We start from the raw sequence: 14,168 nt of genomic DNA on the forward strand, positions 1-14,168 counted from the left end.
TCTCAATTACCAAATTAAAATATTTTTTCAATTTGAACTGTTTTCTATTTTAATATATTTTAAAACATAATTTATTCCTGTCACGCACAGCTGAATTTTCAGTAACCATTACTTCCAGTGTCACCTGATTCTTTAGAAATCATTCTAATATGCTAATTTGGTGCTCAAGAACATTGTTTTAGGTCTGCTTAATGTTTTTTGTGAAAACCTTGATACGTTTCTTATGATTCTTGTTTAATGTTAAATAGAAAATTCTAATAAACCATATTTTTATAATTATAAAAGCCTTTACTGTTACTTTTTATGCATGTGTTCATTTCTTAAAAAAAGAAAAAAAGATATCTTACTAACCCCAAACCTTTTAACGCAGATATACATTTAAAATATTAAGTAATGCAAGAAAAAAAAAAAAAAAAAAAAACTTTAGACTGTTTGTGTTTTCAGTATATAAACACTAGGGGGTGCCACACTCTAATCAATGGAAGATTAGAATTACAGCTCATCTGCTTTTTTTCCCTTGTTCTTAAATATGTCCACAAGATATTTTGATGAATTTGAATTCTCTTGCATTTGATGAAATGATTTTCCTAAAACACTAATTATTACAGTTATTATTCTGTCCAGTTGAGTTTTAAATGTCTTTGTCTGGTCTTGACCATTCGCAGATGCTATCAGTGCAGCTAACCCTCGTGTCATCGATGACACCCGCGCTCGCAAACTGTCCAACGACCTGAAGAGGTGCACATATTACGAGACCTGTGCTACCTACGGCCTCAACGTGGAGCGCGTCTTTCAAGATGGTGAGTCTCTTCATACCGTCCCAAATAGTGTAAAGTGTAAGCTTTATATTTGTGCTGTGCAAAAGAGTTTAAATTTAATGGCAAATTTGTGTTAAACAAACACAAGGTCATCAGTGGTGGTTTAAATCCAATATTCAGCCCAGATGTGTTAATTGTATGTCACCTCTGTTAGATGAGATGTATTGCAGCACAGGTCATAACAGTCCATGCTTGGGTAACCACTGCTTTCGCATTATGTAGGTTACAGCATAAGGAACAGGAGGCAGAAAGTGCAAGGTGACTTTGCTGTTGAATAGCCGGCCCAATCTGGCTTAATCAGCTCTTAATTACAGGCTAAATGGCCCATCTCGCCTTGCATTGCTCTGTGTGGTACAGAGATAGCCGTGTTGTTCTGTGTGCTGGAGTTTTTGAGAAGGGAGATTTCAGAGCTTCATTAACCATTGCAGGTTAACTTGCAGTTATAGAAAACACTATAATCTTGGAGAGATAAAGTGAGGAGAAAGTTGTAAGTAGCCTTTGAGACCTGTGCTCCACTAGGGGGCACAAGACAGTAAGAAATGGGGCTCGTTTCAGAAGAATGTATTCAGAGGTCTTATGGACATTTTTCTCTTGTTGGGAAATCGGAATTGTGTTTATAGTATGTTCTGACAGACTTGATGTGCCATTTGAGCTATGTTTATTATCATACTTGGAGCCTTAACAAGACTTTTATATTTATGTTCCTGTCAAGGCTTAAATAGCTTCTATCTTCACTACAGCCAATAAAGTGTTAGTTTTATTACTAATAATCACCACATCAAACAAAAAACTTGAGGAAAAGTAACTGCTCCCCATGTTATGAATGAACAATGAATGTATTTGCAAAAAACAAAAAAGAATACCTGAACCTGTGCAAGTATGATCTATCATGTAGAGAGCTGGGAAAGTTGATAGCAAGTCTTGATCGGAGCTTGATGATGGGTTGGAGGTGGTTAGGGCCCCTGGAAACAATGCTAACAAATTTTATTTTGACAGAAACAAGCATCCATCATATAGACACGAAGAAACATGAGAGAACATTGTGAAAAGAAACAGAAATCCACTTCAACCATTTAATTCAAACCGACACTGTTCTAACATTTTCCTCGGCCCAGATGAGTTTTCATATTGATATTTAGTGAACATTTGAAGTTGTGTTATGTCTGTGTTTTTCTGAGTAACTCATCATGATTGGGTGTGTGTCTGGGTGTGTGTGTGTGTGTGTGTGTGTGTGTTTATTAAATAAATTATATGGATACTTTGGTGTAGTCTGCATGTGGTATTATGTGTGTTTGGTGTATTTGCACACACGTGTGTCTGTGTGTGGCAGATATACACATCTCTTCGAAGGGGTTGGGCAGGCTGAAGTGTTCAGAGCTCCATCCAGGAGGGAGATTTACACTCTAAACGCTCAGCTATTATCTTCTTAATTATTACACTGTTGGCTGCAGCAAAGACTGCTGTAATTTAATGTGTGTGTGTGTGTGTGTGTGTGTGTGAAAAGAGTGGGTGCATGTCTGTGATGGCCAAGCTCATCAGTAGCTCTAAATGAGAGCAAAAAAAGGCTAAATTCCTGATCATTACTGACGCTGTCTCCTCGCATCTCTTATTTCATTATCCTCAATTAATCATGCATTCTAATTATCCACTGTAGTGGAATTTATTGGTGAGTAGCAAAATGATTATTTTAATGTTTTGTGTTGCATTGATAGCATAGCAACTGCCCAGAGGTGTGTTATGCGTGTGTGCCGGTTCATTTTGTTTGCCTAATTTGGGCCTATTTTTGCATTAGAGCAATCATGAGCTGTCATTACTACACATGTAAGCATAATTAAACAGTTTTAATAATTGGCTCACTGCAGATTTACAGGCTCTTTATGATTTTCTGAGAGAACTGGACAATAGCAGTTTATATTTAAGTTGATTTGTATTTAACTCGTCTCAAAGTAGAAACCGTATAGACTGATTTGAAGTCTGTTTGCCTACATGATCACATCACGCATGAATAATTCCATTTTAGTATTTAAATAAGATAGAAAAATTCCAATCTGGCTTTATTAAAAATATATAATTAATACTACATCTTGACATCAAATATACAAATATTATATAATAATATAGCTGTTTTACTAAAAAAAAATTAATTTGCAAAAGAGAGATGTTGCAAACATATTTAGATCTATAATATCTAGGGATGTTAATTTCAGCTATTTCTCCTTACCAGCAATCGACGCTCGTTAACCGATTATTAACGTTAACCGAAAAAGTTAATTTGTAATTAGAATTGAATTAAATTAATTAGGGTAATTGTCTGACCCGTTAAAACTACCAAAATTTGTTTTCCATTTTACATAGCAAAGAGCAGTAAACATCAAAACATGAGGATTCACATGGTCACATCACGCACCTGCAGCGAGTGAGCTTCTGTAAGTGGAGAAAACCATAATAAAGCTAGGCTATTGGCCTATATGAGAAATATATTTTTGCTTAATAAATTAACCAAATGAAGAAAACTGTGAAACAAGTAGGGCTGGGCAAAAAAATTGATTTGTCGTTTAATCGTTTTTTTAAATGATGTCGATTCGATATTGGTTCTCAAAAGTCGCGAATCTATATTTTCCAGTATTTATTTCAGCAAACATTTAAAAGATCTGATTAATGTGAACCTTTTCATTAGTCTTCTCCACTAGATGTCACCCTCTTATCTACCTTGCGCAATGTCAGAAAGCCTGTCAGTCATTCAGTGCTTATCATGGAGGAGATACGGTTGACAAGAACCAAGAACAAAAGCAATATGCGCGATTTGCAATGCTCAGGTAAAATTCTTAAATGCTACTTAAAATCTGCAGAAGCATTTGATATCACGCGTAAAGGTGAATTTCTTTTTATAAATTCACTATCGGTAATTTTTTTTACAGGTAATTTAGAAATATCAATAGCATTTGTATTAAAACTATATTCACAGAATTAAAAAATAAATATAAACAGAGAGTCGTACCGAGAATCGAATCGAGAGCATGTGAATCGAAATCGAATCGAATCTGGACATCTGAATCGATACATAGCCCTAGAAACAAGTAGTATGCAGAGTTTCGGTTCGTATTTGCAGCGTGAAAGGAAACCAAGACGGCAGAATGCAACATCCTATTTATCTTTATTTTACAAAAGCACAAAGGTTTGCTTTTAGTGTAATTGTACACAAATAAAACCTTTTACAGTTTTGATTATCTGTATGACTGGAAGGAGCAATTGTTTCCACTGTTAGAAGGAAAAAAGTTCAAGTGATTGCACCAGTGCCGCACACAGTTTGTTCAATTTCATAAAAAATACAGTCAGGCAAAATATGAAAAAAAAAGCATACGGCTCAAAATAAATAAAGGGCCCTATCGTACAAGCAGCTCTAAAATAAGTGTTTTTGCGAGTTTCAGCCCAACACAGTTCTCATTTTCTCATCCTGCGTGGCGTAGTTTAAATAGCATATGCATTTGCGTCCATTTGTGTGCTCATGGGTGTGCTAATCTAAAAAAGAGGTGTCTTCAGACGTTGCTATTTTGAAGAACTGAAAATAGACTGCACCAAAGACTAACTGAAACCTGGTCTAAAGTCTGGCACAACATTTTTACTGTTATTTAAAGAGCGCGTTAGTAATATGTGCCTATAATCGGGTGCACAATGCGCGTAAACTTTGCTTAAAACACATACAGGGACGCGCAGCAGCACACATTTTTAAAAATGAAAAATTACATTCCGCCATGTAAATAGCAAACCCGACATGGCACAAGCGCAACTGTTTTTAAAGCGGATGGGAGATGAGACTCTGATTGGTATATTGCACTTTACGCCCAAAAAACCCCCATTACTCATTAGGAGAATAGGGTCAACCCGTTTAGACAATGTGCCCGGGCACACAGACCGTTTCCCTGTCATTAACCCTCTGAGATCTAACTGTGCATTCACACCGCCGGTGACGAGAGCGTCAAAGTGGCCGGAAGTCATTCATTTTCAATGTAAGCCGGCGTCGAGGAGCGGCGCTGTGCGACTTGGCCGTTGAGAGCATCGAGGAGAGTTGAAATCAAGGCAACTTTATGGTAATGAGCTATGACGCGGTTGGGCAGCAACCTATTGGAACGTAGAAGTCCACCGCTTGAGAGGATTCCAGAGAACGCAGCTCTGATCACATTAGTTCCCAAGCACAATGGAGGACAGGTTGATTATTGCTGTTTCGCGTTTGCAATAATCTATGATGTGTACCTGTTTGCGTACAGGGACATAAAAAATTAATTAAAAAGTGATACGTGGACCAAGGTGTCAGAGATTGTTCATTTTCCTGGTGAGTTGCTGATGTGCAACGTTATAGGAATAATAATCTAATGATATAAGTAATAGTACTGTAGTCCCAGTTTACTTTTAACAAATTTCCTTGATTATACTTACATTAAGTAATGTTCATACTTGATTATATTTACTGAAGTAGCATTTTCAATGCAAGACTTTTACTTGCATCAGAGTATTTTTACAGTGCTTTATACATTATTAGGTAAAGGATCTTAATATGTTGTCCACAACAATATTTAATGAGGTTAATTTATAACGTTACCCTCCTTGTGGTTAGTTTGCACAAGATCAACAAGCTTTTTTGCTTTGCGGCCGCTCGATTTACGTCAGAGCGTCTGAGCGCTGATGAATCTTTCTGCAGCATCGTGAGGAGAGTGGCAAGATCAATTTTTGATGCTCTCAACGCCGGTAAGGGTGAACGCACGGTAAGGGTATTTTTGGGGCATTGAAGTTTTGTCATGACCTGACATTTGTGCTTTTTTCAGTTTCTTATAAACATCAAAATGGCTAAAGTCTAATCTCACTGTAATCAGCACCAACTGGGCTATAATAATATGTGAAATGCATGAATGTACATGATTGTGTTTTTAAGAACAAGGGCCGCATAATGAGCACTGCAACACAGTGACTCCAACTAGCCACTTTGGCGGGCTGAATAATTGCCAGTGTGTGAGTTGGAGGCTAAGTATAAGTTTAGTGCAGATATATTTTCACTTACAAACACTCTGACTCTGACTGAGCACTTCAGAGTTTCACTCTCCGTCAAGCAATCTGTGATATATTTCTCAGTTCATCTCAATGGATATGCAGCGCACCTGTATTTGATGTACCGTACACTCTAATGTGAAGGTGCACGAAGCGCCGTCGCTTTCTCTCACACACACGCAGAGACCAAGAGAGAGAGAGAGAGAGAGAGTTGACTCGCTACATTTAAACAATATTCTTTGTTTCTGTCAAAATAAGGGATCCTATGGAAGTCTTCGCGCATCGGGCACAGAGCAGAGAGATTCGTGCTCACGCATAATATTAATGTACTTTCGCACTACAATAATGCGCTCGCGACATATGTGAAAGTCATCATCGCTCGCGTAGTATAGACCCAGCTCCCAACCCAACTTTGAGAATAGATTAACGGCAATATTTTTTTTATCGCCCGATAAGAGTCTCACGTTTATGCAGCACATTAACGCCCATAACGGCCCACACTAATATATATATATACATACAGTACAGACCAAAAGTTTGCTCATCAAGCCTGCATTTATTTGATTCAAAATAAAAATAAAAAATTTATATTGTGATCTATTATTACAATTTAAAATAATTGTTTTTAAATGTATTATACTTTAAATTATCATTTATTTCTGTGATACAAATCTGAAATTTTAGGATCATTATCACATGATCCTTTAGAATTCATTCTAATATGATGATCATTATCAAATTAGGAAACCGTTCTGCTGCTTAATATTTTTTCAGAACATGTGATACTTTTTTAGGATACTTTGATGAATAAAAAAAAAAAAGAAGCTATGTTTTTTAAATATAAATATTTTTTAATAAAATCAATACATTTATTCAGCAATGATGTTAAATTGATAAAAAGTGATTGTAAAGAAAATATATTATTAGAATATATATTATTAGAATATTCTATATATATAAAATAATGGTTATTCTTTAAAAAAAATTCCCCAAAAATATTTTCTTGCCACATTTTACAACATGCAGTAAAATGTGATTCACTATCGTTGTTAGTACCAGGATCATTTTTCTTGAAACAGTTCTGCTTTGTTAGTTTTCTCGATTGATTTGAGAGATTCAGTGGAGTATTCCTGAAAGTGCAGTTTATCAGGCAAATAGATTTATTTATTTATTTATTTTTTGAAGCATGATTGCCATTGATTTGCAATTTCAGTTGCAGTTTTATGCATGTTTGATCACCCTGGGTTCTGTCACAATCAGTTATTACTCTCTCAAATTCATAATTCCTAATGGGACAATAGTCTATATATACAAGTTTGCTCATGTTTAAGAACAGGGCTCTGGCTCCTCATGGCCTTTTGCCTCTAATAAATGATAATTGTCTTTGGTTGAGCGTTCAGTAATATAATGACCTGAATTGCCATAAATCAAATAATGCAGACGAGCGAGTTGCAATGCTTTCCCAGAATCATAGAGATGCCACAACACGCAAATAACAAGAACATTAACCATTAAAAATAATTGGTGCAGTAGTTATCTGCATTAGATTTATGTAACAAAGTGTTTACGAGATGGCCAGTGGAGAAATAAAGTGAGGCAATTTATTTGGTCCGGGTCAGCTGAGTGTAGGTAGGTCACGTGTCTGTGTCTGTATTTTCATGTGTTTTGTGCTTTCTTATATGTGCCTACTTGTTTAAATAGAGTGCGCAGCTCTGCGAGTGCTTGTGGATGTGGCTGTGTGTGTGTATTTCTACGTCTGCAAAGTGTGTGTATGTGTTAGTCAGTGGTTCTTCGTTAGAGGTGAGGGGTCCTGACAGCTCCCCAGCCTGCGTCCATCAGCCTGCTAATTAAATTATCCTAATTACCCCCCTCCCTGGCTTGTCACGATGTCAGAGTGAGGATGTAGAGCTTTGTTAGCGTACGCTAACATCTAACGAGGTCTGCTGTGAACTTCCTCTCTCTCTCTTTATTTATATCTGTATCTTTTTCTATGGTTTGACCGTTACTTTTATTGTAAATGTTATGGAGTTTGTATTAAAGTTTAATAATTAAGTTGTAGTTACTGTTAACAGTAGAATATTTGCTAAAACTATCAGTATTTGTACTATATCACAAATCAGAGTATTTGTAAGTTATAACTGAAATATACAAAAAAATTTGAGTCCCAGTTCTGGGTCCTATGACTGGGAAAACATTAAAATATGGTTAATTAAGTTAACATTAGCTAGATGACACAAACAAATTTTTCCTTTTTAGTGAATGTTAATATTTTCATATACGAATACATTTTTTACTTTTAATAGAGTTGTATAACTCTTAAGAATGAAAAAGAATTAACAAAGAACTATAATGTATTAACAAAAAATAGCTTTAAAAATTTTTATTTTTATTTTTTTTTAATTGATGCTCACTAAGGTTGCATTTATTTGATAAAAAAGAAAAAAAAATTATATTGTGAAATATTAACTTTTTAAATGCCTGTTTTTCATTTGTATTTATTAAATTGTATTTATTATTCCATTACTCCAGTATTTAGTGTCACATGATCCTTCAGAAATAGTTCTGATATGCTGGTTTGGTGCACAAAGAAACATTCCTTATTGTTATCTTTGTTAAACGCAATACTACTAATGTTTTATGGAAACATACATTTTTTTCAAAATTATTAGATTTTCTGTTATTTTAATTTTATTGTCCATGCTGAATACAATGAGTAATATCTTTCAAAAAGTTGCTGACTTAAAACTCATGAACACTCCTTTAGATTAATAAATCCTGTAAAAATGTTGTACATTGTTAGTTCATACTAGGGCTGCATGATAAATCAGATTTTAATCGTTATCACAATTTCTGCTTCTATCGATTTATTAAGCAGAATCGTCTGTGATATCTGCCCACTTGTTATGTACCCTGAAAACATTTGATTTTAATTTGGATTTGTGTTTAGCATTGGTAACACGCCTCCAAAGTCTCAAAAACTTTCTCATTAATCCAAACATTTTTATGCCCAGTGCTTTATTTAACCTTTCCAACCTGGCAACCATGTGCATGTAGTCTGACTACATGAGGGGAAAAAGAGCTGATGAGCTAAAAAAACTGGTAGACATGTATGTTTAGTGATTTCTATTGGGAGATTCTGTTCAAGCAAAAGTGTAATAGAGCCAAACGAGCAATCCATGCAAGTCGACGTTCTTTTTGTTAGTGCTTGTATGAAAGTGCAATAATCTTGATGAAATCTTTAAATAACAATAATAATTATTATTTATATACCATTATACCATTATATACCATATACCATTACCATTACCATTATAATACAGCCCTACTTTGTACAATGATGGTATATATGAAAAGTAGGGATCTCATTTTGTTTTGGGATATTAGTGGACTGGATAGTGAGCCACCATAGATACAGAAAAGCAGTAGATCTCGCGAAATTGTGTTTCCAACAGTTAATTCTCAAATGATTACATTAATTCCCTTACCTTATCATATGTACATGTTATATCCATACCATCTCAGGAACCCCTCAAAAATAATGTGTAAATTTACTACACCGAGATCTTCATTGTAGTAATTTTGTATTTGAAAAAAAAAAGAAAAACTAAAAAAACTAACTTTTTGTCAGTGGCCTCCTTAAGGTCCATTAGACCATTTGTGTTGTTATTCCTCAAATAAAATGAGAGATGTACCTTTTTTTTTTAAAGTTTGGGTCTTGTGATGGAACTGTCAGTTTATTTCTGTCATATTTAGACGTTTTCATCAAAGTCCTCAGAACAGTCTTTATTTGGGCTGGTCCTAAAACAGAGAAGACAAGTGAACATTTCACCCAGTCAGGAGTCAAGGCTGTCCAATCAGATCTGTTTTTGTGTTTGTGTACATTTGTGATGGATAGCGAGTGAAATAAGCGGTCAGCAAGTCATATCTACCACTGTTACACCTGTGGCTTTAATTCCCTGCATGCAGCATGTAAAGGGCTGGCTTTTCAGTCTGTTTACACTAGTGTGTATTTTGTGTCTTGGATAGCAGGTCTAATTAGCGAACAGTAAGTGCAGGAGCTCTTTGACCTTTATACAAGATTCCTGATCTGCCCTGCTCTCCACCGACTCATTAGCTCATATTTATAGCACACTGTTTCTAACCGCTCTGACAGCAGTCTAATAAATGTGCCTGTATCTTTATTTAGTCCGACTTACCTGTTCTGTCCATCCTTCGTGTGCACAATGTAGTCTCTTTTCCTCTTATTTCTCTCGTGGGGTCGAGCACGAAGGTCAATCTGTTGAATCAGCTCAGCGTTTAGAAGAGAGGTCACAACCTGTGTTGGGGAGTCGGGATCCGGGCCTTTGTTCAGCAATGTTCTGTGATCTGTTGACCTCAACAAAGTATTATTGAGTGAATAAATAAATAAGCAACATGGCCAGTAAATTGGAACAAGTTAATGACTATGGATTATTAGTACAAATTGATGATTATCTGTACAAATCAACAGATGTGCAGAAATCATGATGGGATTAATACTGACACACACACACATCATATAGATAGATAGATAGATTTTTCAACACAGTATCATTTTCCATACAAGTTCTAATTATAATTTTTGCACAAGAAAAGAAAAAAGATTGTGACTAATGCATCATCTTGTGTTCAAGAGAACACAATTTTCACTTCAATGCAAAATAACATTTAATTTATATAAAACTATAATGCTCAAAAATTAATTTCAGAAAATTCACCCTCATGTTCCACACTGACAAAAAAAATTAAAATGATTAATTCTTAGGGCTTTTTAAAATTTGCCTCTAAAATGTATTCATATGTTTTGTTCATAGTTTATGCACATTGCTGCTTACCAAATAAAAAGTTGTTTTTTACACATTATGGAAATTTTATTTCAGTTGTCAAAATTTTATTTTACATTTAAAAAAAATTACAACTTCGTTAATTTTACTGTTTCTATCCTGTTCTTTTATATCCAAAAATAATCTGATATTTCCAATTTGTATACATGGACTGCAACCTGGCTGTAGATATCTACTTTGTCCCAATCGCAGCAGAATGTACAGTATTGTTCAAAATAATAGCAGTACAATGTGACTAACCAGAATAATCAAGGTTTTTAGTATATTTTTTATTGCTACGTGGCAAACAAGTTACCAGTAGGTTCAGTAGATTGTCAGAAAACAAACAAGACCCAGCATTCATGATATGCACGCTCTTAAGGCTGTGCAATTGGGCAATTAGTTGAAAGGGGTGTGTTCAAAAAAATAGCAGTGTCTACCTTTGACTGTACAAACTCAAAACTATTTTGTACAAACATTTTTTTTTTTCTGGGATTTAGCAATCCTGTGAATCACTAAACTAATATTTAGTTGTATGACCACAGTTTTTTAAAACTGCTTGACATCTGTGTGGCATGGAGTCAACCAACTTGTGGCACCTCTCAGCTGTTATTCCACTCCATGATTCTTTAACAACATTCCACAATTCATTCACATTTCTTGGTTTTGCTTCAGAAACAGCATTTTTGATATCACCCCACAAGTTCTCAATTGGATTGAGGTCTGGAGATTGGGCTGGCCACTCCATAACATTAATTTTGTTGGTTTGGAACCAAGACTTTGCCCGTTTACTAGTGTGTTTTGGGTCATTGTCTTGTTGAAACAACTATTTCAAGGGCATGTCCTCTTCAGCATAGGGCAACATGACCTCTTCAAGTATTTTAACATATGCAAACTGATCCATGATCCCTGGTATGCGATAAATAGGCCCAACACCATAGTAGGAGAAACATGCCCATATCATGATGCTTGCACCTCCATGCTTCACTGTCTTCACTGTGTACTGTGGCTTGAATTCAGAGTTTGGGGGTCGTCTCACAAACTGCCTGTGGCCCTTGGACCCAAAAAGAACAATTTTACTCTCATCAGTCCACAAAATGTTCCTCCATTTCTCTTTAGGCCAGTTGATGTGTTCTTTGGCAAATTGTAACCTCTTCTGCACATGCCTTTTTTTAACAGAGGGACTTTGCGGGGGATTCTTGAAAATAGATTAGCTTCACACAGACGTCTTCTAACTGTCACAGTACTTACAGGTAACTCCAGACTGTCTTTGATCATCCTGGAGGTGATCATTGGCTGAGCCTTTGCCATTCTGGTTATTCTTCTATCCATTTTGATGGTTGTCTTCCGTTTTCTTCCACGTCTCTCTGGTTTTGCTCTCCATTTTAAGGCATTGGAGATCATTTTAGCTGAACAGCCTATCATTTTTTGCACCTCTTTATAGGTTTTCCCCTCTCTAATCAACTTTTTAATCAAAGTACGCTGTTCTTCTGAACAATGTCTTGAACGACCCATTTTCCTCAGCTTTCAAATGCATGTTCAACAAGTGTTGGCTTCATCCTTAAATAGGGGCCACCTGATTCACACCTGTTTCTTCACAAATTTGATGACCTCAGTGATTGAATGCCACACTGCTATTTTTTTGAACACACCCCTTTCAACTAATTCAACTAATTGCCCAATTGCACAGCCTTAAGAGCGTGCATATCATGAATGCTGGGTCTCATTTGTTTTCTGAGAATCTACTGAACCTACTGGTAACTTGTTTGCCACGTAGCAATAAAAAAATATACGAAAAACCTTGATTATTCTGGTTAGTCACATTGTACTGCTATTATTTTGAACAATACTGTATGTATTATAGATGTAAAAAATGTATTATAACAGAATATTTTGCTAAAGCTACAGCAGCATTTTATAATGAATGAGAAATGTATGAGATATTTGAGAAAATGTAACAATAACTACTGACAAATGTCACCAATGTATTATACAGCTGGAAGTATTCTTATTTGCTTTAATGCTAGCCACAGTTCTCTAAATCTGTTCAAAACCATAGCTCCAGTGAGGTGAATGGTCCTGCTCTGTGCTTCTGTTTCTCCTGTCTGCGGTGTTCAGGCCACCTGCCATAAATCTGATCAAACGGGAAATGTTTCCGGCAGGATAAATGTCTGCCTCTCACAGGGGAGCCAAGATTGATAGTCAAAGTTAAATTGTATTAGCTGTGCAGTTTAAATATTTAACCCAGGCTTATCATAACTGCTCTTAACACTTAAAGTAAAATACAGCAGGGGTGTCTGGATAGAGATCTGTGGGCATATATCTCTCACCACCTCCATGCTCCTGCAGTGCTTTTGTCCAATAATACTTAAATGGCTTGACTTATTACGAATGGTCATTATAAAGCTCTCTAAAAGATTCTAGGTAATAACAGAGTCACTGATAAGTGTTTTCATGAAGGCCACCTTGGGTTTGTGAGCTGCATTGCTATTAACATAAGGATCAGTGACATTAATGTAAATTCCTATCTGTCTATAAATATAACATGCACACAAGGACTTGAATGCAGTTTTGCCATGTTAAGGAATTTTTTTTTTATTTCTGAATTAAACTTTAAATTTTTATTTTATTATTTTGAGGAACATAAAGTAGAAATGTCAGGTGATAACAACTGCCTTGATATCATAATGAAGAAAAAAAGACTCATTAAAAAATAAAATAAAATAATAAAAATAACTCACCATCAATTAAAAGTCATGCAGTGTTTCCTAAAGTCTGGTGCAACCAACATTCAGAAACATAAAAAAAGGTTGTAGTTGAGACGACTTCTCAGAATTATAGTAGTAACTAATAATTTAGAATTCCTTATTTTTGTACCTTATTAGATTTTACCTTAAAATTATTCTTAGAATGATTGGTAAGATCTGTATTCACCCATTCAGATGTAAGAAAATTACAGTATTCTTTAATAATGAAATCATTATTTTCTTTCTTGATCACACCTTGTTTTCATTGCCTTTAAACGTTCTTTGAAAAGGCTATTATAAAGGTTTTTCCAAACCATTTCAAATCAAAGATTACATTTCTAGAAACTTTTTTTTCGACCTCGATTTTTAAAACATGTTTCCTTTTCTCTGTTGTGGACACTCATATTTGTCATCACCCCTTAACCGTTTTCATCTGCGCTGTTGCTGCTTCTTCTCTTTACTCTCTTATCCTTTCAAATGAGTGGAGATGCTTGTTTATGATTATAATTAGCAGATTAGCGTGGTAGCGTGTCACGATGAGTCTAAATAAACACAGCTGCACAGCGTTTCTGTCGGAGTGGCAGATGAGACACGGAGAGCATGCGAGTACTGTGATAAGAGAATTTTTTAGCAGAGTAGCATGGCATTTGCCCTTGGACAGTGCTCTCTCACCTCAAGGTAAATGTTTATGACAGAATCATCATTAAAACTCAAGACGTTTA

General features: G+C 35.5%; 1 protein-coding gene across 4 annotated transcripts in view; it reads left to right on the forward strand.

Moving 5' to 3' along the window:
• agap1 (ArfGAP with GTPase domain, ankyrin repeat and PH domain 1) overlaps positions 1-14,168 on the forward strand; it is a 176,368-nt gene that overhangs the window by 95,029 nt on the left and 67,171 nt on the right. For all 4 annotated transcript variants that reach the window (XM_052559007.1, XM_052559008.1, XM_052559006.1 and 1 more), the window contains one exon: positions 666-800. In XM_052559007.1, coding sequence (XP_052414967.1) covers positions 666-800 — 135 coding nt within the window. The remainder of the gene's footprint in view (positions 1-665; positions 801-14,168) is intronic.

The sequence above is a fragment of the Carassius gibelio genome, chromosome B6 (genome assembly GCF_023724105.1).
Source record: "Carassius gibelio isolate Cgi1373 ecotype wild population from Czech Republic chromosome B6, carGib1.2-hapl.c, whole genome shotgun sequence".
Taxonomy (NCBI): domain Eukaryota; kingdom Metazoa; phylum Chordata; class Actinopteri; order Cypriniformes; family Cyprinidae; genus Carassius; species Carassius gibelio.